Source organism: Lontra canadensis, unplaced genomic scaffold (assembly GCF_010015895.1).
Source record: "Lontra canadensis isolate GAN:19392208 unplaced genomic scaffold, GSC_riverotter_1.0 scaffold171, whole genome shotgun sequence".
Lineage (NCBI taxonomy): Eukaryota > Metazoa > Chordata > Mammalia > Carnivora > Mustelidae > Lontra > Lontra canadensis.
In genome coordinates, this window is record NW_022631165.1 from 1,386,261 (window position 1) to 1,404,150 (window position 17,890).

General features: G+C 66.2%; 2 protein-coding genes, 1 long non-coding RNA gene and 1 pseudogene across 7 annotated transcripts; 3 read left to right on the forward strand and 1 right to left on the reverse strand.

The window, feature by feature from the left end:
- Positions 1-39: 39 nt before the first annotated feature.
- Positions 40-3,388, forward strand: NUBP2 (nucleotide binding protein 2). 4 transcript variants are annotated; one of them, XM_032846104.1, is made up of 7 exons: positions 40-57; positions 1,212-1,331; positions 1,408-1,606; positions 2,237-2,391; positions 2,491-2,601; positions 2,744-2,813; positions 2,972-3,388. In XM_032846104.1, the coding sequence occupies exons 3-7, from the start codon at positions 1,453-1,455 to the stop codon at positions 3,142-3,144; spliced, it is 663 nt and encodes a 220-aa protein (XP_032701995.1). In that variant the 5' UTR covers positions 40-57; positions 1,212-1,331; positions 1,408-1,452; the 3' UTR covers positions 3,145-3,388. The 4 variants fall into 4 exon arrangements, with proteins under 4 accessions (XP_032701995.1, XP_032701994.1, XP_032701996.1 ...); XM_032846103.1 differs by having other exon boundaries at positions 43-72; positions 1,215-1,331; XM_032846105.1 differs by lacking the exon at positions 40-57 and adding an exon at positions 77-93.
- Positions 3,389-4,847: 1,459 nt separating this feature from the next.
- IGFALS (insulin like growth factor binding protein acid labile subunit) lies at positions 4,848-8,402 on the reverse strand. The gene is made up of 2 exons (XM_032846035.1): positions 7,693-8,402; positions 4,848-6,673 (listed from the first exon to the last, which is right to left on the reverse strand). The coding sequence occupies exons 1-2, from the start codon at positions 7,706-7,708 to the stop codon at positions 4,881-4,883; spliced, it is 1,809 nt and encodes a 602-aa protein (XP_032701926.1). The 5' UTR covers positions 7,709-8,402; the 3' UTR covers positions 4,848-4,880.
- LOC116860147 lies at positions 7,021-9,421 on the forward strand. 2 transcript variants are annotated; one of them, XR_004381281.1, is made up of 4 exons: positions 7,021-7,060; positions 8,400-8,425; positions 8,814-8,884; positions 9,304-9,421. It is a non-coding gene; the product is annotated as an uncharacterized LOC116860147 (long non-coding RNA). The 2 variants fall into 2 exon arrangements; XR_004381280.1 differs by lacking the exon at positions 8,400-8,425.
- A 3,135-nt stretch (positions 9,422-12,556) lies between these two features.
- Positions 12,557-13,976, forward strand: LOC116860167 (annotated as a pseudogene).
- The last annotated feature ends 3,914 nt before the right edge of the window (positions 13,977-17,890 follow it).

A 17,890-nucleotide genomic window follows, 5' to 3' on the forward strand; every position in this document is an offset into this window, starting at 1 on the left:
GGTGGACGGAGGCCGTGCGGCGCGGCGGGAGGGATGGCGGCGGCGGCGGTGGCGGCGGCGGAGGCGGCGGTGGCGGAGGCGGCGGTGGCGGCGGCGGGTGAGTGCTCCGAACGGGCGGGAGCGGGCGGCGCCGGCCTGGGGTCGGGGGCTGGTGGCCGCAGGGCCGCGGCTGGAGCCTGCGCGCCGCGTATGTCGGTTCTGTGAGGAAGCGGCGGTCCAGCACGGCGCGGGCGGGTGCGGGCGGGTGCGGCGGGCTGCCCCAGGGGTGCTGCCGGCGTCGGCGACCGGGCCCTGCCGCGAGCCGGCCCGGTGCCCCGCGCACCCCGTCCCCGCCCGTCGCTAGAGGCAGGGTCTAGAGGGGGGTCGGGACCAGGGCAGCCTTTGTGGAGCCCCCAGGGACCCGGGCTCGCGGGCAGGGCGGTGGGGAGGTCGGGCAGGGGTGCCCGTGGCGGGGTCAGAGGTAAGAGGCAAGAACTTAGGGTGTTGCGGGGGGACTGACGGCTGTGTGGGTGCAGATGGCAACCCCGCGGGTGGCAGGGGTGGGCCTGGTGTCTCTTCAGGGACATGTTAAGCTCCCAGGAAGGAAGAGCCGGGGCGGAGTGGTCCGCGGCCCACAGAGAGCCTCGGCTGTTGGGCCTGGGGCCGCGCGGGGCGTGGCCAGGGATGCAGGTGTGTCCGGGGCTCAGGGCATGGTCTGAGCCAGAGAGGTGGCTCCGTGCCGGCGCGTGACCGCAGCTCTAGGTCTCTAGAGCTCTAAGCGTTCCTCCTGAGAACTGGAGACCAGGGACCCCAGGAGAGTGTTGGGCACCTGGGGGGCATCACACCTGAATTCTATGAGTGGGGGCAGGGGCCGTCCCCAGCACAGCGGACCTCAGCCTGTCATGACGGCCGTTTCCCACTGGGATCAGCTGGGACCCTGCAGTCTCCTGGTTCCTGTGACCCGCCCGGGAGTGTGAGCTGCAGGGGGGCAGCGACACACGTGCTCACAGCAGAGAGGGGCCATTTGGGACAGCCGTCTGCCAGGAGGCCACGGGTCAGGTCTGGGGCCGGCCCGCGGGAAGACCTTCCGGCTGGGGGTGTTTGCTTCCATTACGCCAAAGGAGCAGGTCTCGGAATTGGGGGCGCGGGGGGCTGGTGAGCCTTCGGAGTGAGCCTCCCAGAGCATCTGGTTCGAGGGGGATTCTCTGCCCTCCTCCCCTTTCTCCTGACCAGAGCCTGGAAACCTGGCAGGTGTCCGGCACATCCTCCTCGTCCTCTCGGGAAAGGGGGGTGTCGGGAAAAGCACCATCTCCACGGAGCTGGCCCTGGCCCTGCGCCACGCGGGCAAGAAGGTGAGCACCCCACGCCGGCACCCGCACCGACTGCCCCGCTGCTCCTGCCCCTCGCGGACGTCCTGCCTCTTTGCAGGTGGGCATCCTCGACGTGGACCTGTGTGGCCCCAGCATCCCCCGCATGCTTCGGGCGCAGGGCAGGGCCGTGCACCAGTGTGACAGCGGCTGGGTCCCCGTCTTTGTGGACCAGGAGCAGAGCATCTCTCTCATGTCCGTGGGCTTCCTGCTGGAGAGCCCGGATGAGGCTGTGGTGTGGAGGGGCCCCAAGAAGAACGGTAATGACGGGGCGTGGGATGGCACAGCCAGCCCTCTTGCTGCCCCCAGCTGTCACCACGGTGCTCCGTTAAAAAGTCAGTCAGAAAGTCCTGCGGGAGCTTTGGGCCCCTCCCCAGGGCTACTGGGTAAAGCCAGAGACCCCAACGGCCAGTTATTTCCAGAACGGTTCTGCTGCTCACCGGAGCCATCAGGCCGGGCGCGGGAGTTAAGAGCAGGAGGAACCTGGTGCGGTTGTCAGTGGCCCCATCCGAGTCCCTGAGCGGGGAGGGTTCTGCTCAGACCTGAGGCCACGCCGGGCCCCACTAAGCGGTGTGATTGGCAGGGGGAGGGGCTGCATGCGGGACCTGCCGCCCTGGGTCACGGTCTCTCCTGTTGCAGAAGCTGGAGGGGAACCTGCGTCTAGGCATAGACCCCCTCCCCAGGGGGATCACAGCTCCTGGCTCAGGCCTGAGCAGAAGTCTTGGGTGGCAGGGGTGGCCCCACATCCGGGAAGAGAGAGGTGCTTGTGGGGCCCGCGTGGTGCGCGTGCCACCCTCCGTAAGGAGTGGCTTGCTCTGCGGCCGTTGGGACAGACCCGGGACCTGCAGAGGCTGTAGGCGAGGGGCTCTCAGATCCCCGGGTCTCTGCAGCGCTGATAAAGCAGTTCGTGTCTGACGTGGCCTGGGGACAGCTGGATTACCTGGTTGTGGACACGCCCCCGGGGACCTCTGATGAGCACATGGCCGCTGTGGAGGCGCTGCGCCCCTATGGCCCGCTGGGGGCCCTCGTGGTCACCACGCCACAGGTACCACGCGAGCGCCGTCCGCGACCTCACCAGGGACCTGGCACTATTCCCGGCTCTTGACACGCTTGGTGACCGCTGTCCTCTGTTGCCTGGTCGCAGGCGGTGTCTGTGGGGGACGTGAGGCGGGAGCTGACCTTCTGTAGGAAGACAGGGCTGCAGGTGGTCGGGGTCGTGGAGAACATGAGTGGTTTCGTCTGTCCCCACTGCACAGTAAGTCGTGGGGACTCGAGTGGTCACCAGCCCTTGCGGGGCCCAGGGGTGGTCAGGTGTGCCCTGGGTGGCGAGAACACCCCTGGACCTGTCCCTCGAGTGTGAGAAGTTCCTTAAGGGGGGCCGCACATCTGCGTTCCAGGAGTGCACAAACGTCTTCTCCCAGGGAGGCGGGGCGGAGCTGGCCAGACTCGCCGGAGTCCCCTTCCTGGGTGAGCACGGCAGGGCCGCCGCTTGGACTCTGCTCCGGGGGTCTGAGCTCCCCAAGGGTCTGAGCTCCCCGCGGCTGGTGGACACGAGCGGGAGCCCGCGGGAGCCCCGGTGGGTTGGGGCTGGGGAGCTGGCCCCTGGCCCTCTGCCACCCTCACAGCCTGTCCCCTGCCCTCCCCCTTCGCAGGCTCTGTGCCTCTGGACCCTGAGCTCACCAGGAGCCTGGAGGAAGGTCGAGACTTCATCAGGGACTTCCCTCAGAGTCCCGCCTTCCCCGCGCTCTCCTCCATAGCCCAGAAGGTTCTGAGCGAGGCGCCTGCTCGGCTCTCCTGACCAAGGCAGCCCCCTCTCGCGTCTCTGGCCGCGCACGCTCAGACCCAAGCAGAAGCCGTGGCCGTGCGGGCCTCTTTCTGCGCCCCCTCCCCGCATCTCGGGTTTCCAGGGCCTCTGGGCGGTAGAGCGGCCGACAGTGGGTGGTTCTGTCCGGCAGGCGGGTGGCAGGGCCCGGGAGAAGGTGTGGGGTCCTGGTGGCTGAACTCTCAGGTGATGGCACGTGCACCCCCAGACCCATGGCTGGGCTGTTCGCAGCCAAGGCTCCACGTGGGTCACAACACCTACACGTCTGGAGAAATCCTAGGGGCATCTGCTGTCCTCAGCGCCTCCCGCCATCCTCGGTGCCATCGTGAGCGATGCCGGGACAGCGGGGAGCGTCTTGCAAAGCGTTAGACTTAACTTCAGAGGAACCCACGATTAAAAGTGTCACACTGCCGCAGTGACGGGTCTGCTGCTTCCGGAGCATCGTGCGCTGGGGCTGCGGGAGCCGTAGCATGCTGGTGCGCTCCACGGCAGCCGGCTCGGCCCTCTTGATGCCCAGCCCGTGGGCCCCTGCAGACGCCTGGATCAAGCTTGGGGTCAGTGTGTGGACAGCTTGGTGATGGCAGAGAAATCCATGCCGTCAGGGGAGGCTCAGCCTGGCGCAGCAGACAGCCCGTCCCCAGTCGCCCTGCACACTCTCCATGCCACAGGGCCGGGGCAGAGCCGGGAGTGACATGCAGCGCCCCAGGGAGGCCAGGCAGTGCAGTGGGACAGGGCACGGCATGGCGCCCTCCCCAAGGGAAGAGGTTGAAACGTCGGCAGAAGGGACAGGGCGACCCCCCGGGGGGGGGGGGGGGGCGCGGTGATGATGGGGGTTCAGGTGCGCCGTGGACAGACGTTTCCTGGCGTGGAACTAGAGGGCAGGGGAAGGGCTCCTGGGGGCGGGGGGCGTGTCGGCCGGGGTTGGGCAGCGAGAACCCACGTTCACGCTGGGCACGAGCAGTGACCTCCCGGCTTGGCCTGGCTTCCCAGGACCAGGGCCTCTGAGAATGTGGCCAGAGGACAGCTGGGGTGCCGGGGCTCTGACCACAGGAGGAGGAGCTGCCGCCCCTCTGGCACAGGCTGGTGTCCCAGGAGGGCCGTCAGGCGGGGGCAGGGGCCCAAGCTTTCCTCCCCCCATCCCCAGAGCTATACTCCTGTGGTCACACACGTGTGTCAGGTGGCTTTTATTTTATTTTTTTTAAGATTTTATTTTTTTTTTAAGATTTTATTTATTTATGAGAGAGAGAGAGAGAGAGAGCGCGAGCACAGGCAGACAGAATGGCAGGCAGAGGCAGAGGGAGAAGCAGGCTCCCTGCAGAGCAAGGAGCCTGATGTGGGGACTCGATCCCAGGACGCTGGGATCATGACCCGAGCCGAAGGCAGCTGCTTAACCAACTGAGCCACCCAGGCGTCCCTAAGATTTTATTTATTTGACAGAGATCACAAGCAGGCAGAGAGGCAGGCAGAGAGAGGAGGCAGCAGGCTCCCCGCTGAGCAGAGAGCCCGATGCGGGGCTCGATCCCAGGGCCCTGAGACCATGACCTGAGCCGAAGGCAGAGGCCCAACCCACTGAGCCACCCAGGCGCCCTGTCAGATGGCTTTTGATGCGGGACAGCTGTGGGGGCCGGGGCCTGTATGGCAGTGGTGCCCACAGCGGCAGAGGGGGCCGCCGCAGTGACCCCAGGGCAGCATCAGGGCAGGCCGGGCCTCCGTCAGCAGTGAGCAAAGTGGGCCTCGTCGACGTCGCGCAGGTCGAGGCCCGAGACGCCCGGGGGGCTGGCGCAGGTGATGTTGTTGGAGGCGTAGGCGGGCGGCTGGCCGTCGTCGCCCTCTGGCGCCACCTGCACGAAGCGCGGCACGACGCTGGGCTGCTGCAGGGCCAGGGTCCTCAGGGCCCGGAGCGGGCAGCCGCAGTCCCAGGGGTTGCCCTCGAGCCACAGGCGCTCCAGGCCGGGGGCATGCGGCGTGAAGGTCCGCAGGGAGTTGTTCCTGAGGCTCAGGTGGCGCAGCTGGGGCAGGTCGGCCTCGGGCAGGGCCTCCAGGCGGTTGTGCGACACGTCCAGCCAGAAGACGCGGCGCAGGGGCCGCAGGGCGTCGGCCGCCAGCGCCGCCAGCCGGTTGCCCGAGAGCAGCAGGTACTCCAGCTTGCCGAGGCCCTGGAGCGCCTGGCCCGGCAGGTGCGTGAGCCGGTTGGCCGTGAGGTCCAGCTCCTGCAGCTCCGCGAGCCCGCCCAGGCCCTGCTCGTCCACGGCCGCGATGCCGTTGTGCTTGAGGAAGAGGCGGCGCAGCCCCGAGAGGCCGGCGAAGGCGTGCGGCCGCAGGCGGCCCAGGCAGCCGCGCTCCAGGTGCAGACTGTGCAGCCGGTCCAGGCCGAGGAAGAGCTGCGGCGGCAGCGTCCGCAGGCAGTTCCCGGACAGGTTCATGACCGCCAGGCTGCGGAGGCCCGCGAAGGCGCCCGCCTCGATCTCGCGGATCTGGTTGTCATTGAGCGTCAGCACCTCGAGCTGGCCCAGGCCCTCGAAGGCCCTGTCCGGCAGCTGCCGCAGGCGGTTGTGGCCGAGCTGCAGCTCCTCCAGGAAGTGCAGGTCCTTGAAGACGCGCGGCCGCAGGCCGGCCAGCGCGTTGTGCGACAGGCGCAGGACGTGCAGGCCCAGCAGGCCGGGGAAGGTGTCCTCCAGGAGGCCGCTGACGCGGTTGTGCGACAGGTCCAGCCAGCGCAGCGCCTTCATGCCCAGGAAGGCGCCGGGGGCCACGGCGGCGATGAGGTTGCGCTCCAGGTAGAGCTTCTGCAGCCGGGGCAGCTTGACAAAGACGTCGGCCTTGACGCTGCGGAGGGCGTTCCTGCTCAGGTCCAGCTCGCGCAGCTCGGCTAGGCCGCGGAAGAGCGGGGGCTGCAGGTAGGTCAGCCTGTTGCCCGCCAGCACCAGCTCGCGCAGGCCGGCCAGGCCGTGGAAGGCGGCGTCGGGCAGCACGGCCAGGCTGTTCCGGCCGAGGTTGAGGTCCCAGAGGCCGGCCAGGCCCTGGAAGAGGCCCTCGTCCAGCCGGCCGAGCAGGTTGTTGCCGAGGCCGAGCGAGGCCAGGCCCGGCGTGTGCAGGAAGGTGCGGGCCGCCAGGCCGCGCAGCTGGTTCCGCTCCAGGTGCAGGTGCCGCAGCCGCTGTAGGCCGAGCAGCGCCTCCGGCTCCAGGCTCGCCAGCCCGCTGCCCTGCAGGTTGAGGAAGGCCAGGCTGGAGAGGTTCCGGAAGGCGGCCGCGGGGATGGAGGACAGGTTGTTGCCGTCCAGCCAGAGGGCCCTGGCGCCATGGGGGATGCCGTCCGGCAGCCGCGTGAGGTTACGGGAGCTGCAGAAGACGCTGAGCTGGTCCGTGTAGTCATCGTGGCCGCAGGTGCACACGGCCGGGCACTGCGGGCTCTCGGCGGCCCCCAGCGCCCCGTTCTCCGCTCCCTCGGGGCTGCAGGGGCCCAGCGCCGCCCACGAGACCAGCAGCACGGCCAGGACCGGGCCTCCTGCAGGGAGAGGGGCCAGAGGACTTGAGCCCCGGGGCGAGGGCCGCCGCCTGCCCACACGCTGCGGCGTGGAACTCAGCGCCCGGACCACAGCATGTGACCGAGAGAGGCCATGGTGCTGGCAGCCCGGACAGAGGTGGCAGCTCAGAGCTGCGCTCTCCCGGCCTCATTTGCAAGTAGAGCCCCAGTTAGGACAACCGGGACGCGGTCCGGTTCGGAACTGACGGTCCTTTCCACCCTGCAGGCCCGCTGGGGTAGCGACGCCCATTCTGGAGAGAACTGCGGGTAGGGGTGCCTGGCCGTTCGGCTATGTGGCCGTGTGCGTCCCAGTGTGGACACTCGAGTGGGGCCATGCTGGCAGGTGGGCCGATGGGAGGCCCGAGTGGGGTATGTTCTCCTGCCCTTGAGAGCGGCCGGTGGGCAGGCGGGCACCGCCGCAGTGAGGCTCCGGGGCGGGGGTCACCCCCCCACGTGCTCCCAGGAGCCTGTGCCTTGGCTCCAGGAATGTCTCAGCACTCGTGCCGGGAGAGGAGCACGACGCCTGCCTCAGGGCAGATGGGGACTCGGCACCCCCAACTCATCAGGGGTCGGGGTGTCTCGGGACAGAGGGCACTTGAGTCCCACCCCATCGACACCCCAAAACCTGCGTCACGCACTGGGCTGCCCACCGAGTCGGGGCCCATCCCTGCCCTCAGGGTGCGGGCTGTCCAGGCGGGGCCAGAGGCAGTGCGAGAGGTGCCCCACACCCACCTGCATAGGCCGTGCCGGGCCTTTGAGGGGCTGCGGGGGCAGCAGTCCAGCCCAGGCAGGGGTCCCCGGGGGGGCCTGAGGGGACTGGCCCCGGAAGCAGACAGGAGGTGGGTAGAGGGTGTCCGAGGGCGCATCCCGAGGCGCCCCTGCGGCGGCACCGGCGTTGTCAGCTCACCCCAAGCTGGGCCCTCGCAGGGCTGCCCCGGGCCTCGGAGGCACGGGGTTGGCTACCCCCAGAGCGAGGGGCTGGGGCCCTAGGCGCTCCTCACCTCCAGTCAGGGCCATCCCGCGTGCAGAACAGACCACAGGCGGGCCACAGGCTGGTGCGTCTGCTGGGGCCGGCTGCTCCTGTCCTCTGATTTCCCCACTGCCGGGGCCGCCAGCGCCCTGTGGCCAGCCCAGCCCAGCCCTGCTGGCCCAATGCCATTAACCCTCTCGAGCCCGGCACCCAGCGTCAGCCCCAAATGCCCAGGACACGGATGGCATAGGGGAGAGGCTGGGGGGGTTGCCTTCACACCAAAGCCACCTTCAGGTTTGGCTGGCCCTCTGCCCCTGGGCAGGGGCCCCTCAGGCAGCTGTGGGGACCTCCCACTCAGCGGACGGCCACGTGGGAGTTAAGTGGGAGATGGGCCTGGCACGCTGACCACCCCCCTCCTTCCCCTTGCCCATTTCCTAACAGCCTGGGTGGGGTCCTCATCAGGCCTCCCTGGGGCCCTGCCCAGCCTCGGCTTCTGGGACCTCAGGGTCAGCTGGTGTCTGGTCACCCTTCCTCCCCCCATCCTCTTCTAGGAACCCAGGGCAGGGTCCCCGGCCCCCTTGTGTTTGCTTTCCCTAGCACTGCCCTCTCTGGAAGAGTGGAGGGAGGCCTGGCCTTGGGCGCCGGGTCTTGTGGCTGCAGGACCAGCCTCCACCTGCTTTGGGACCCAGGCTGTCCTCCAGAGCTCCCGTGGGGCCCTGACCAGCCCGCTCTGCGCAGGATGGCTGCCCAGAGCCTGGTCTGAGGTCAGTCCCAGGTCAGGCCAGGAAGAAAGTTGACAGCCAGCACGTCCCCTTGCTGCTCGAGCAGGGGGAGCCCTGTGCCCCCTTGTCCACCCAACCTGGGCACAGCGGGCACAGCCAGGGGAGGGGTCCTTGGCAGAGGCCGACAGATGAGGGCGCAGCCAGGCTCCCCTCGAGAGGAGGGGCAGGGCCCAGGGAGCCTCGGGAGACTCTCCAGTGTACCTCCTGGCCAGGGGGCAGGTCCGCAGCCCCGCAGAGAGGGCCAGGGGGACCCGCTGCACCCTTCTCCATTCCCCCACTCCTGCCTCACCCCTGCCTGGCCCACAGCTCCCGGTGCCGGGCGTGGGGACGGCTTTATCTCTCCCTTTATTGAGCTTTGATTGATTTCCAGGTCGGTTCTCAGCCTCTGTTCTGAGAAATTATAGATCCGCCAGAGAACGTGCACGCCCAGAAATTGACCAGGTAAACACGCGTTACCGCAGCCCCAGGTGCCGACTCAGCACGTTCCCTCCAGCCCTGCGCAGGGCCAGGGCCGGGAGGGAGGGTGTGCGGAGGGACAGGGCTCTTTCTGTAAACCCGGCTGGGCCCGCGTGGCTGCCCCCATAGCAACACCCGCACTCCGCCCCCGGGTCCCTCCCTGTCCTGGCCACTCAGGGAGCTGGCCACCGGGGCTCTCCCCGAGGCGTCTGGTTTCGTGTGCTTCTGATCATCGTGTGGATGGGGGTCCCCCACGAGCCCTGGGCCTGGCTCCCGTGTGACACGGGACTCAGGCAGCTCGGACACACAGCCGTCCCCACATCCTCGCTCACCCGCCTGCTGTGCCGCGGGCCTGTGGGTCCTCCGTGGACTTGCTGGGACCCAGGTGCGTGTCTTCTTGGCAGGTGAGGCTGGACTTCCTGAGGTTAGCGGGTCCCCACCTCCTGGCGCCCAGGGGTGCCCTGCCCAGCCCGGCGCCATCTGATCTGTTCCCAAGCCCCGAAGGTGAGTGGCTGCTGGCTTTCGTTCGTGCTTCTCAGACACCAGTGGGACCGCAGCCCCTGAGGCTCGTGTATGTCTCTTGCCGATTTCTGGTGATGGCTCAGTCCGATCTGTGTTCTTAAAGAGAGTCCGTCTGGATGCACGTCCTTCCTGGGGGGGGGGTGCGCAGTGTGTCCTTCCGTCCTGGGGCTCACCTGGCTGCGCTCTGTCATTTTTGGCCAGAGTTCGTTGGGTCGCCGTTTCCCGAGGCACTCGGCGCCGAGCAGGAGTCCTCAGAATGTGGGGGTTTCTGGGCCACTCTGGCACGTGGACTTTAATGTGACGCTCTCGAAGCGCCGTGGGGCACGCCGGGGGCTGTGCCCACCAGCCTCGAGGTGGACGTCTTGGTCCCTCACGGAGACGGCTCCTCCCAGAGCGGCTTGGCTCCGAGGCCGGGGCCCCACGTGCGCTCTTCTAGACGGAGCGAGCGGCTTGCCCGCGTCTGGGCCGCAACCAGAGCCCGCGAGAGGCGGGCTGCGCCGAGGTCTGTGCGGGACGGACCCCGCACGCCCCACGTCATCCCCCGCTCTAGCTCTGACCTGGGGTCGCTCTGTGCGTTTCTGTTCCCATCGCCCGTGAGGCGTGTCGGTTTCCCGGCCGGCCGCTACTTTTAGATCCGTTTCCCTCCTTGGTCTGCCTCCGTTTTGCTGTCTGGGCTGAGAGCTCCCGAGAGGTGCTGCGGAGTGCGACGCCCGCCCCGACAGTCCACCCCTGCGGCGGCCCAGTCTGCGCGGCGGGGCCTGCCCGCTGGTGTGTCTGCCCGTGGCCGGCGAGCGGGCTTTCTGCGAGCACGTGCAGTGCTGTGGCCCCAGGCGTGGGTGACAGGGAGGGGCCACCACTAGCTCCTCCCACCCGCGGAGCTCACCGCCGTAGGGGCGCCTCTGTCCAGGGCTGCCAGACCTTGTCATGAGCCTTCAGCTACGGCTCTCGGTGCGGATGTGGGTTTCCAGCCTCTTGGGCACATTCTTCTGGGGGAGCTGCTGGCTCACGCGTGTTTAGGTGTGACAGTTACGAGACCTTAAGTCACCCCTGCACCCAGCATGGGGCTCAAGCCCCCAACCCCCCCGAGCTGCAGAGCCGCAGGGGCTGAGCCGGCTGCCTGCGTCCCCCAGCACACTCCGCAGTGTGAGCGCGCCCTGCGCATCCGTCCTCGCCTGGCGGCCCTGCGCTCAGCACCGCCTTCCCGGGGACGCGCTCTCCAAGGCGGGCCGGCTTTTCCCTTGTCTCCTGAGTTCCGAGTGGATTATGAGATATGATACTTGGGAGCATTTTTCCCAGTCTGTGGCTCGGCCGTTTTTTAAAAAATGAGGCACGTGGGTGGCTCAGTGCAGCGTCAGACTTTCGATGCCACCTCGGGTCTCCATCTCTGGGTTGGGAGTTCAAGCCCGGCCTTGGCCTCCGCACTGGCTATAGGGCCTACTTCAAAAAAAAAAAAAAAAAAAACGGCGAACCGCCTCCTAGAGTGCAGAGGTTGGTTTTGACAAGCTGCCCCGCTGGTTTGGCTTTTCTCTGGCTCAGGCTCTCCACGTGCCTCACACCAGATGACGGCGATCTTCAGTGGAGGGGTGTGGGGCGCCTTCCCGTTGACTTGGATCTTCACGAATCTTGAGCTGTTTTCCATGCGGTACTTCCGGAGGATCTTGAGTTTGGTGCCGCCGTGGACGGGACCCTCTTCATTCCGTGAGCAGCTGTTCCCAGCACGTGGAAATGGAGTGGACTTTGTTTTTCCTAATCTGGTGTCCCAGGACCTGGCTGAATGAACTCGCCAGCGCTGGGTTTGTAGGTGTCTCTGGGTCTCTAGGATTAGCTCCTTGGGGGGTCGGCTCATCGGTGAGTAAGGACGTTTCTCCTTTTTCCTTCCCGGCCTGCAGCCGTTTCCGCGGCTTCCTGGTGCCCCACGGCGCGGCCAGCACCACGCCGAGACCGGCCGCACCTCGCTCCTGGTTTTAGAGGTGAGCATCCCGCGGGTCACCGTGATTTCGGAAGCTGTGACAGCAAAATGCTCTTGTGGGGCGGGGGGCGGCCGTCCTGACCCCTATAGTCACAACCGTGTCCAGACACACAGCAGAAAGGGGCGCAGGCCTAGACAGCGGGACTACTGTGGGTTTTCCAGGCAGACCCAGTGTCATTACAAAGGTCCTCAACAGTGGCAGGGCGGCTCCAGGGGCAGGCGGGAGGCCGGGGGAGGGGGGCTTCACCTACAGCTGCTGGTGTTGGCGTCTACGGGAAGGACGTTGGGAGCCAAGGAACGAGGGCACCTCTGGCAGGAGGACCCGGGCTGGGGAGAGGCTCTCCGGGGCCTCCAGGAGGAAGCAGCTCGGCGGCCCAGAGCAGCTGGGGTCTGACTTCTGGCCTCGAGCCCCGGCTCGCAGGTGCTTGTTCCTGTGCGGGGAGCAGGGTGGCGCCGTCCCCTGCTGCAGGATTCTGCTGACGTGTGTGTCCTGTGTCAGCCGGTGTGACGGCGGGTTTGCCAGCCTCTTGATCTTTTCAGAGAACTAACTTTGGGGATTTTTTTCTATTTTGCTGATCTTCCTTTTTCTTCTGCTTCCGTTGTGTTTTGTTTGCTCTCTTCTCTAATTTCTTTTTTTTTTTTTTTAAGATTTTATTTATTTGACAGAGATCACAAGTAGGCAGAGAGAGAGAGAGAGAGAGGAGGAAGCAGGCTCCCCACTGAGCAGAGAGCCCGGTGTGGGGCTCGATCCCAGGACTCTGGGATCATGACCTGAGCCGAAGGCAGAGGCTTTAACCCTCTGAGCCACCCAGGCGCCCCTCTTCTCTAGTTTCTTAACTAGGAGCCTCTCCTCCTGCTGTGCAGATGCGTGTCCCGCACACGTCGGTGTGCTTTCCACGTCCACTTTCTCTGTCCTGCTTCACGCACGGGCAGGTCCTCACGCAGGGGCCGCGCTGGTCGTCTCTGTGGCTGCGGCTCTCGCGTGTGCTGGAGCGCGCGCCACGGCCACGGCTCCGACCGCGTGCTGTCCTGTCCGGAGGCGGGGGCGGCTGGACCTCACGCTGCCGCTGGGAACTCATTCCGCTCAAGCAAGCCGACACACTCCCTTTGCTCTGTTAAAACTCACGTGACCGGTTTCGTGGCTCACGCGGGGTCTGGGCTGGAGAATGCGTGCGGGCGGGCTGATCCGAGCACAGGCAGGTTCCGTGGGCCAGCGCGTGCGCTGCGCCTTGGGCGTCCTGGGTGACGGGTCCTCCAGGCCATCTGCCGCTCCGGGAGAACGTCAGCCTCCGTGTCTTAGGGTGCCTGGCTGGCTCCGTCGGTGAGGCGTCCGATTCATGGTTTCGGCTCAGGTTGTGATCTCTGGGACGTGAGATTGAGTCCCGCCCTGGTCTTCACGCTCCGGGGGAGTCTGCACCCCTCCCCCGATTTGCTCGCTCGCTCTCTCAATTTTTTTATTTTTACAGATTTTATTTATTTGACAGAGAGAAATCACAAGTAGGCAGAGAGGCAAGTTGGGGGGGGGAGGCCCCCGTGAGCAGAGAGCCTGATGCGGGGCTCGATCCTAGGACCCCGAGATCATGACCTGAGCCAAAGACAGGGTCTAACCCACTGAGCCGCCCAGGCACCCTTCAAATCTTTAATTTTTTTAACTAAAAATAAAAGTCTCCAATTCTTGTTATGTAACCTATTTTCCACTCAGTCCCTGAATTACATAATTACTTAGAGGGCCTAGTGTAAAGCCGTGTTCTTCTGCAGGGCCCCCCCACCCCACACGACCGTTCGTCGCTCTGACAGCCTGTTATGTCAGGTTGAGCTTATGAACTTGAGCTGAAGAAATGAGAAACCGCTCTGGGCCAGGGAAGGAGAAGTCACAGCGTCCTGCCTCCTCGCCCCCACCACACCCCCCCGGCCGGCCACAGTGGGTCCCAGACGGGCTTGAGCCTGCGCGGAGTCCTGGGGGCACACAGTGCAGCCCCGCACCAGCCTGTCCTAGACCCCCTGGGAGCCGCCGCCTCCCAGGCCTCTCTGCTGCTGCGACGCAGGATCGGCGTCCGTAGAAGGTGGTGGACCCGGAGAAACCTTCTATGGGTCTGTGAAAGGTCTGGGGTTACTAGGGGTGCAGGGGTACCCTTGGCTCACTGCTGTGACCCTCACTCATAAACAGAACATTCTGAAGAGGGGTAAAGCCTGAATGATTTCCTAGCGGCACGGGAGCGGGCCACGTGGGGCCAGCATGTGACCCGGAGCAGACGGACCCCGCCCAGGAAGACAGGACACAGGCCCGAGGGAGACGCTTTCCAAGAAAACCCCTCTGAGGGCAGCAGGGGCCCGGGGTCAGGGGTCAGGAGTCCGGAGCGAGAGTGGCCAACGCCAGTCTCTGCGCTCGTGCCCGACGGGACGGCGGCCCGCGGCAGGGAGCACACGAGGGAGAGAAACCAGCAGAGCCCCCTCGGCCGCCCTCCGCGCCCCACGCCAGCCGCGCAGGCGAGTCTGCGGCGTGACCACCTGTGCGGAGACGACAGCCAGAGGAGCGGAGACGGGAGGGGCGCCCAGTCTGTCGGGAAACGTGCCGCTGGACCTCCGGCTTGCGGGTTCGAGCCTCACGGTGGGTGTGGAGATGACTTTAGATCTTCTTTAAAAAGGAAGAAAACCCTGGGAAGAAAGGCGCCTCCCCAAGTGGCTTCAGCTGCTGGAAACCCCAGGTTCACACTCGAATTCCCCTTCCTCAGACTCCCAAAGCGCAAGCGCTCCGGTCCCTTCCACGTCTGCCGGCGGCGGGCTCGCGCGAGGAGGCGTCCGGCCCGGCCGGCCGTGGGAGGCACGAGCAGTAGCTCGCCAGGAGCAGAACTGCACGCAGCCCGCTGAGGAGACCCCATTCCTGTCCAGGGTGACTTCTGGCCACACTTGTGTGCCCCCCGCAGGCCTCCCCCACATGCTGGCCACCTCCCAGGGTCCATTTCCAGCCTGGACCTACCCTGACCCTCCTCTGCCCACTGCCCCTGACCCTGGGAAGCCTCACAGGCACCTCGGCCTCCTGCTGCCCAAACCCAGCCTCACGGGCCTTCTCTGAGCTCCTTTCTGTCTCCCTGTGACCCCGCGCTCACGGCGCAGATCCCTGGGGCAGAGACTGGGCTTTCACTCCACTCACGGGCACCCTCCGCCTGTCCAGCAGCCTCACCACAGCCCTCGGAAACATGCTGGTCGAGGCTCGCTCTGCCTGCCGGCTCCTAACTTCACGTGGGCGCCAGGGTCCTCCTGTGTCCTGTCCACTGCTCCTCACGGCTCAGCCACAGCCGTGCCCCAGGGCCTTGGCACTTGCTTTTCTCTCTAGGTATCTGCAAGGCTCACTGCTGTGAGCCGTCACTCGTTCACGGCACCACCTCGGCGAGGCCTGCCCAGCCACAACACTGGCTGCTCCTCGCCCGGTGTTCTCCCGAGCTTCCTCCCGACCCAGCTGCCAGGTCCCTCCGTCAGGACAGAAGCTCCCCAAGGACAGAGGCTTCGGTTCACACCGAAGCCCCAGAGCAGCTCAGCCTCCGCCCAGCAGCCGCGCTCAGGTCTGTGAAACCCCGAGGTGGGGACGAAGGCTGTGGGCCTCTCTGCAGCGTGGGCGACCCGGGGAGAGAAGTCCCAGCAGTGACCACAGAAGGTTCACGGGGGAAACGGAGCTCAGGTGGGAGGAGCAGGTTCCTGGGAGCGAGGCTGACGGCACTTCTCTGCGCCCCCGACGCTGGAGTGACTGAAAAAGACACCATTTACGTCCACAGCAGCCAAACTGTGGAAAGCCTAGATGTCCACCGACGGACGAATGGCTAAAGATGCGGTGTGTGTACACACGGACGGACGGACGGACACACACCGGAGTATCACGCCCCCATCGAGAAAACGAAACAAAACAAAATTCCGAAATCTTGCATTTGCAACGACGTGGACGAACTCGAGGGTGTGACGCGGGGTGCAAGGTCAGTCAGAGAAGGACCGTTCTCACACGGTCTCCCCGACGGGAGGAATCCGAGCAACAAGACAGGGTCGTGGGGCGGGGAGGGAAAAGTGGAGACGAAACCGGAGAGAGAGACAAACCCTAAGAGACTCTTCATCTCGGGAGGGGAGGGGGCGGGGGGCGGCTGGGGGCGGACGTCGGGGAGGGCGTGTGCCACGGTGAGTGCGGAGTTGTGTGAGACTGACGACTCACACGCCTGTACCCCTGGAACAAATAACACGTCATATGTTAACAACGATAATAAAAAGACGCCACCTACGGCCGTGTCAAAGGCTGGAGTACCAGGGACGGGACGTTCCCAGAGCGCTGGCCTCCGGGGAGTGTCGGCTCCCACGGGGGAGGCATCTGCTGTCCAGTGGTCTGTCCGCCCTTTCCCTGGTTCAGGCGGGGCGCCTCGGAGGCCTTGGAACTCCCCACAGGGTGCGTGGCAGGGAGAACATTATTCACAGGAGCCCCGCCACACCGGGGTCGACACAAGGGGAAGGTCGCACCGCGCACAGGGCCAGTGAGCCCAGGGACGACGCAGTGACACCACACAGCCCCTCGACGCAAGCTCAGACGTGCCAGGAGGGTGACCCCCCCCGTGTTCTACAGAGCGTGCGGCTCAGCACCCTGGCACCCCCAGACCTCGCCCGGGGGTCCTGCTTTGTACCCTTTGTAATCAGACCCAACGGCAGCACTTCTCAGTGTTCTAGGAGCCATCCCGTGAGTGCCTGGGCGAGCAGGGTCGGTGCGGGCATCCGACAGGGTGGCCAGGAGGCCGCGGGGACTCCCCAGCGTGGACCCGTGCAGCCGAGCAGCAGCACGCTGCCCCCTGGGGAAGCCCGGGCTGGTCGCCGCTGCCAGAGGCCAGGGCAGTCTGCTGGGGACCGACCCCTTCGGCTGCAGGGCCGCGCAGACCCGGGAACACCGCAGCGGACACGGAGAGCCGCGGGGACCGTGATGCTGGCCAAGCGGCGTGTTCGTCACAGCAAGTCCAGAAACCCGGTGCGCCACAGCGTCGCTCCAGTCCGACGCGGCATAAACATCTACTGTTTTTAACAGTAAACGGCAAACGGCCAAGACTCGCGCGAAGGACAAAGCTGGGCTCTGTCCCTTCCCAGAAACAGAATTACCCCGCGGCTGTAGCAATACCAGCTGCAGCCCTGCTCCCCCGGGGCCCGTACTGTGCGCCAGCAAGAGGGACAGACGCCTGGGCCCCCACCCCGGGGGGCAGACTGCTGGCCACCAGCGTGACAGCGTCTTCCCAGGAACCACGGACCCAAGGGTCAGAAGCGCACACACGACTCCCGGGGGCACGGACGGGAGGGCCGCAGAGGAGGAAAAGGTGACCTCGTACCACGCACTTCACCACAGTTCGGGATGTCTTCAACGGGACGCCGGAGCGCAAGGCCGGCAGCCACCTGGGGAACGACTGCCGACACGTGTGGCGGGAAACAAGGGCCCTGTGTGCCCCGGGAGGAGCAGAGCCCGGGAGAGACGTGGGGGCCCCTGAGCAAAGCGGCGGCCAGGGGAGGAAACCCGAGTGGCCCACACGCGCACGGAAAGGGACCCAGCCTCCCCAGGCCGCAGTGGGGCAGCCCTACGGCGGTTTGCACAAGGGTGCGGCGGGCATGGCTTACACTTCCCGGTGGGCCAGAACCTCCCCCCGAGTCAAAATGCCCATGGCCAGCACGCAGTGTGGGCACGAGAGCGTGTCAGAGCCGCACGTCCCAGACCCAGGACCACAGCCACAGGTCTGGCCCCACAGGCAGCCCAGCTGCAGGCCCAGAGCCCATGGGGGCGGCCCAGCAGGACCCCCTCACCGAGGACGACACATGCGAAGGGAAACCGCTACTGTTCGGAGCTCTGGGCTCTGGGGGGAGAGCGAGCCACGGCCCACAGAGGCTGGGCGAAGCGGCGTGATTTACTCATTGACATTTCCACGTGCAGTTGGGAGCAGGGGGACTGTGCGGGATGCCAGCGGGAGGGGGAACACACACCGGGGGACACTGGCAGGGCCCACTGCCACGGGTCCACCCCGGACGTGCACACGCCAGCGTGGACGGGTGCGGCCAAGGGGCGCTGTGACGTGGCCCGAGACGCCCAGGCCACTTCAGAGCTGTACGACGAAACATCTAGAAGGTCTCGTGCAAACCCTGCTCCGCGACATCACAGGGCCTCTGGCTCCATCTAGGGGTCACCATCTTCGGACAGGAAGGACTCTGCCTCCCAGCCATGCAGCACCGTGGCCCACCCAGGACTTGACACGCAACCTTAGCGGCCGAGGATGTCTAGGGAGAGTGGCGACAGACCACCTCGGCTGGAGGAGAGCCCTGGGCACGGTTCTTCCCACAGATCCAACCCAAAAGGACACCATCTGGAACCGAGGAAGACCTCGAGATGCAGAAACGAGCCGGCTGGAAACAGCCCTTCCTGCCTGCCCTGTGCCCAGGGTCTGGCCGCACCCCGAGCCTCGTCTGGGCACCCCAGGTCCCCCCCGGCCCACGCTGCAGCC

Bases quoted from the DNA above. Each gene is read 5' to 3' on its own strand.
- NUBP2 (XM_032846104.1), top strand. From the start codon at position 1,453: ATGCTTCGGGCGCAGGGCAGGGCCGTGCACCAGTGTGACAGCGGCTGG. The intron at 1,607-2,236 runs GTAATGACGGGG...GGGTCTCTGCAG, and splicing joins GAGGGGCCCCAAGAAGAACG to CGCTGATAAAGCAGTTCGTG. The intron at 2,814-2,971 runs GTGAGCACGGCA...CCACCCTCACAG, and splicing joins CGCCGGAGTCCCCTTCCTGG to CCTGTCCCCTGCCCTCCCCC.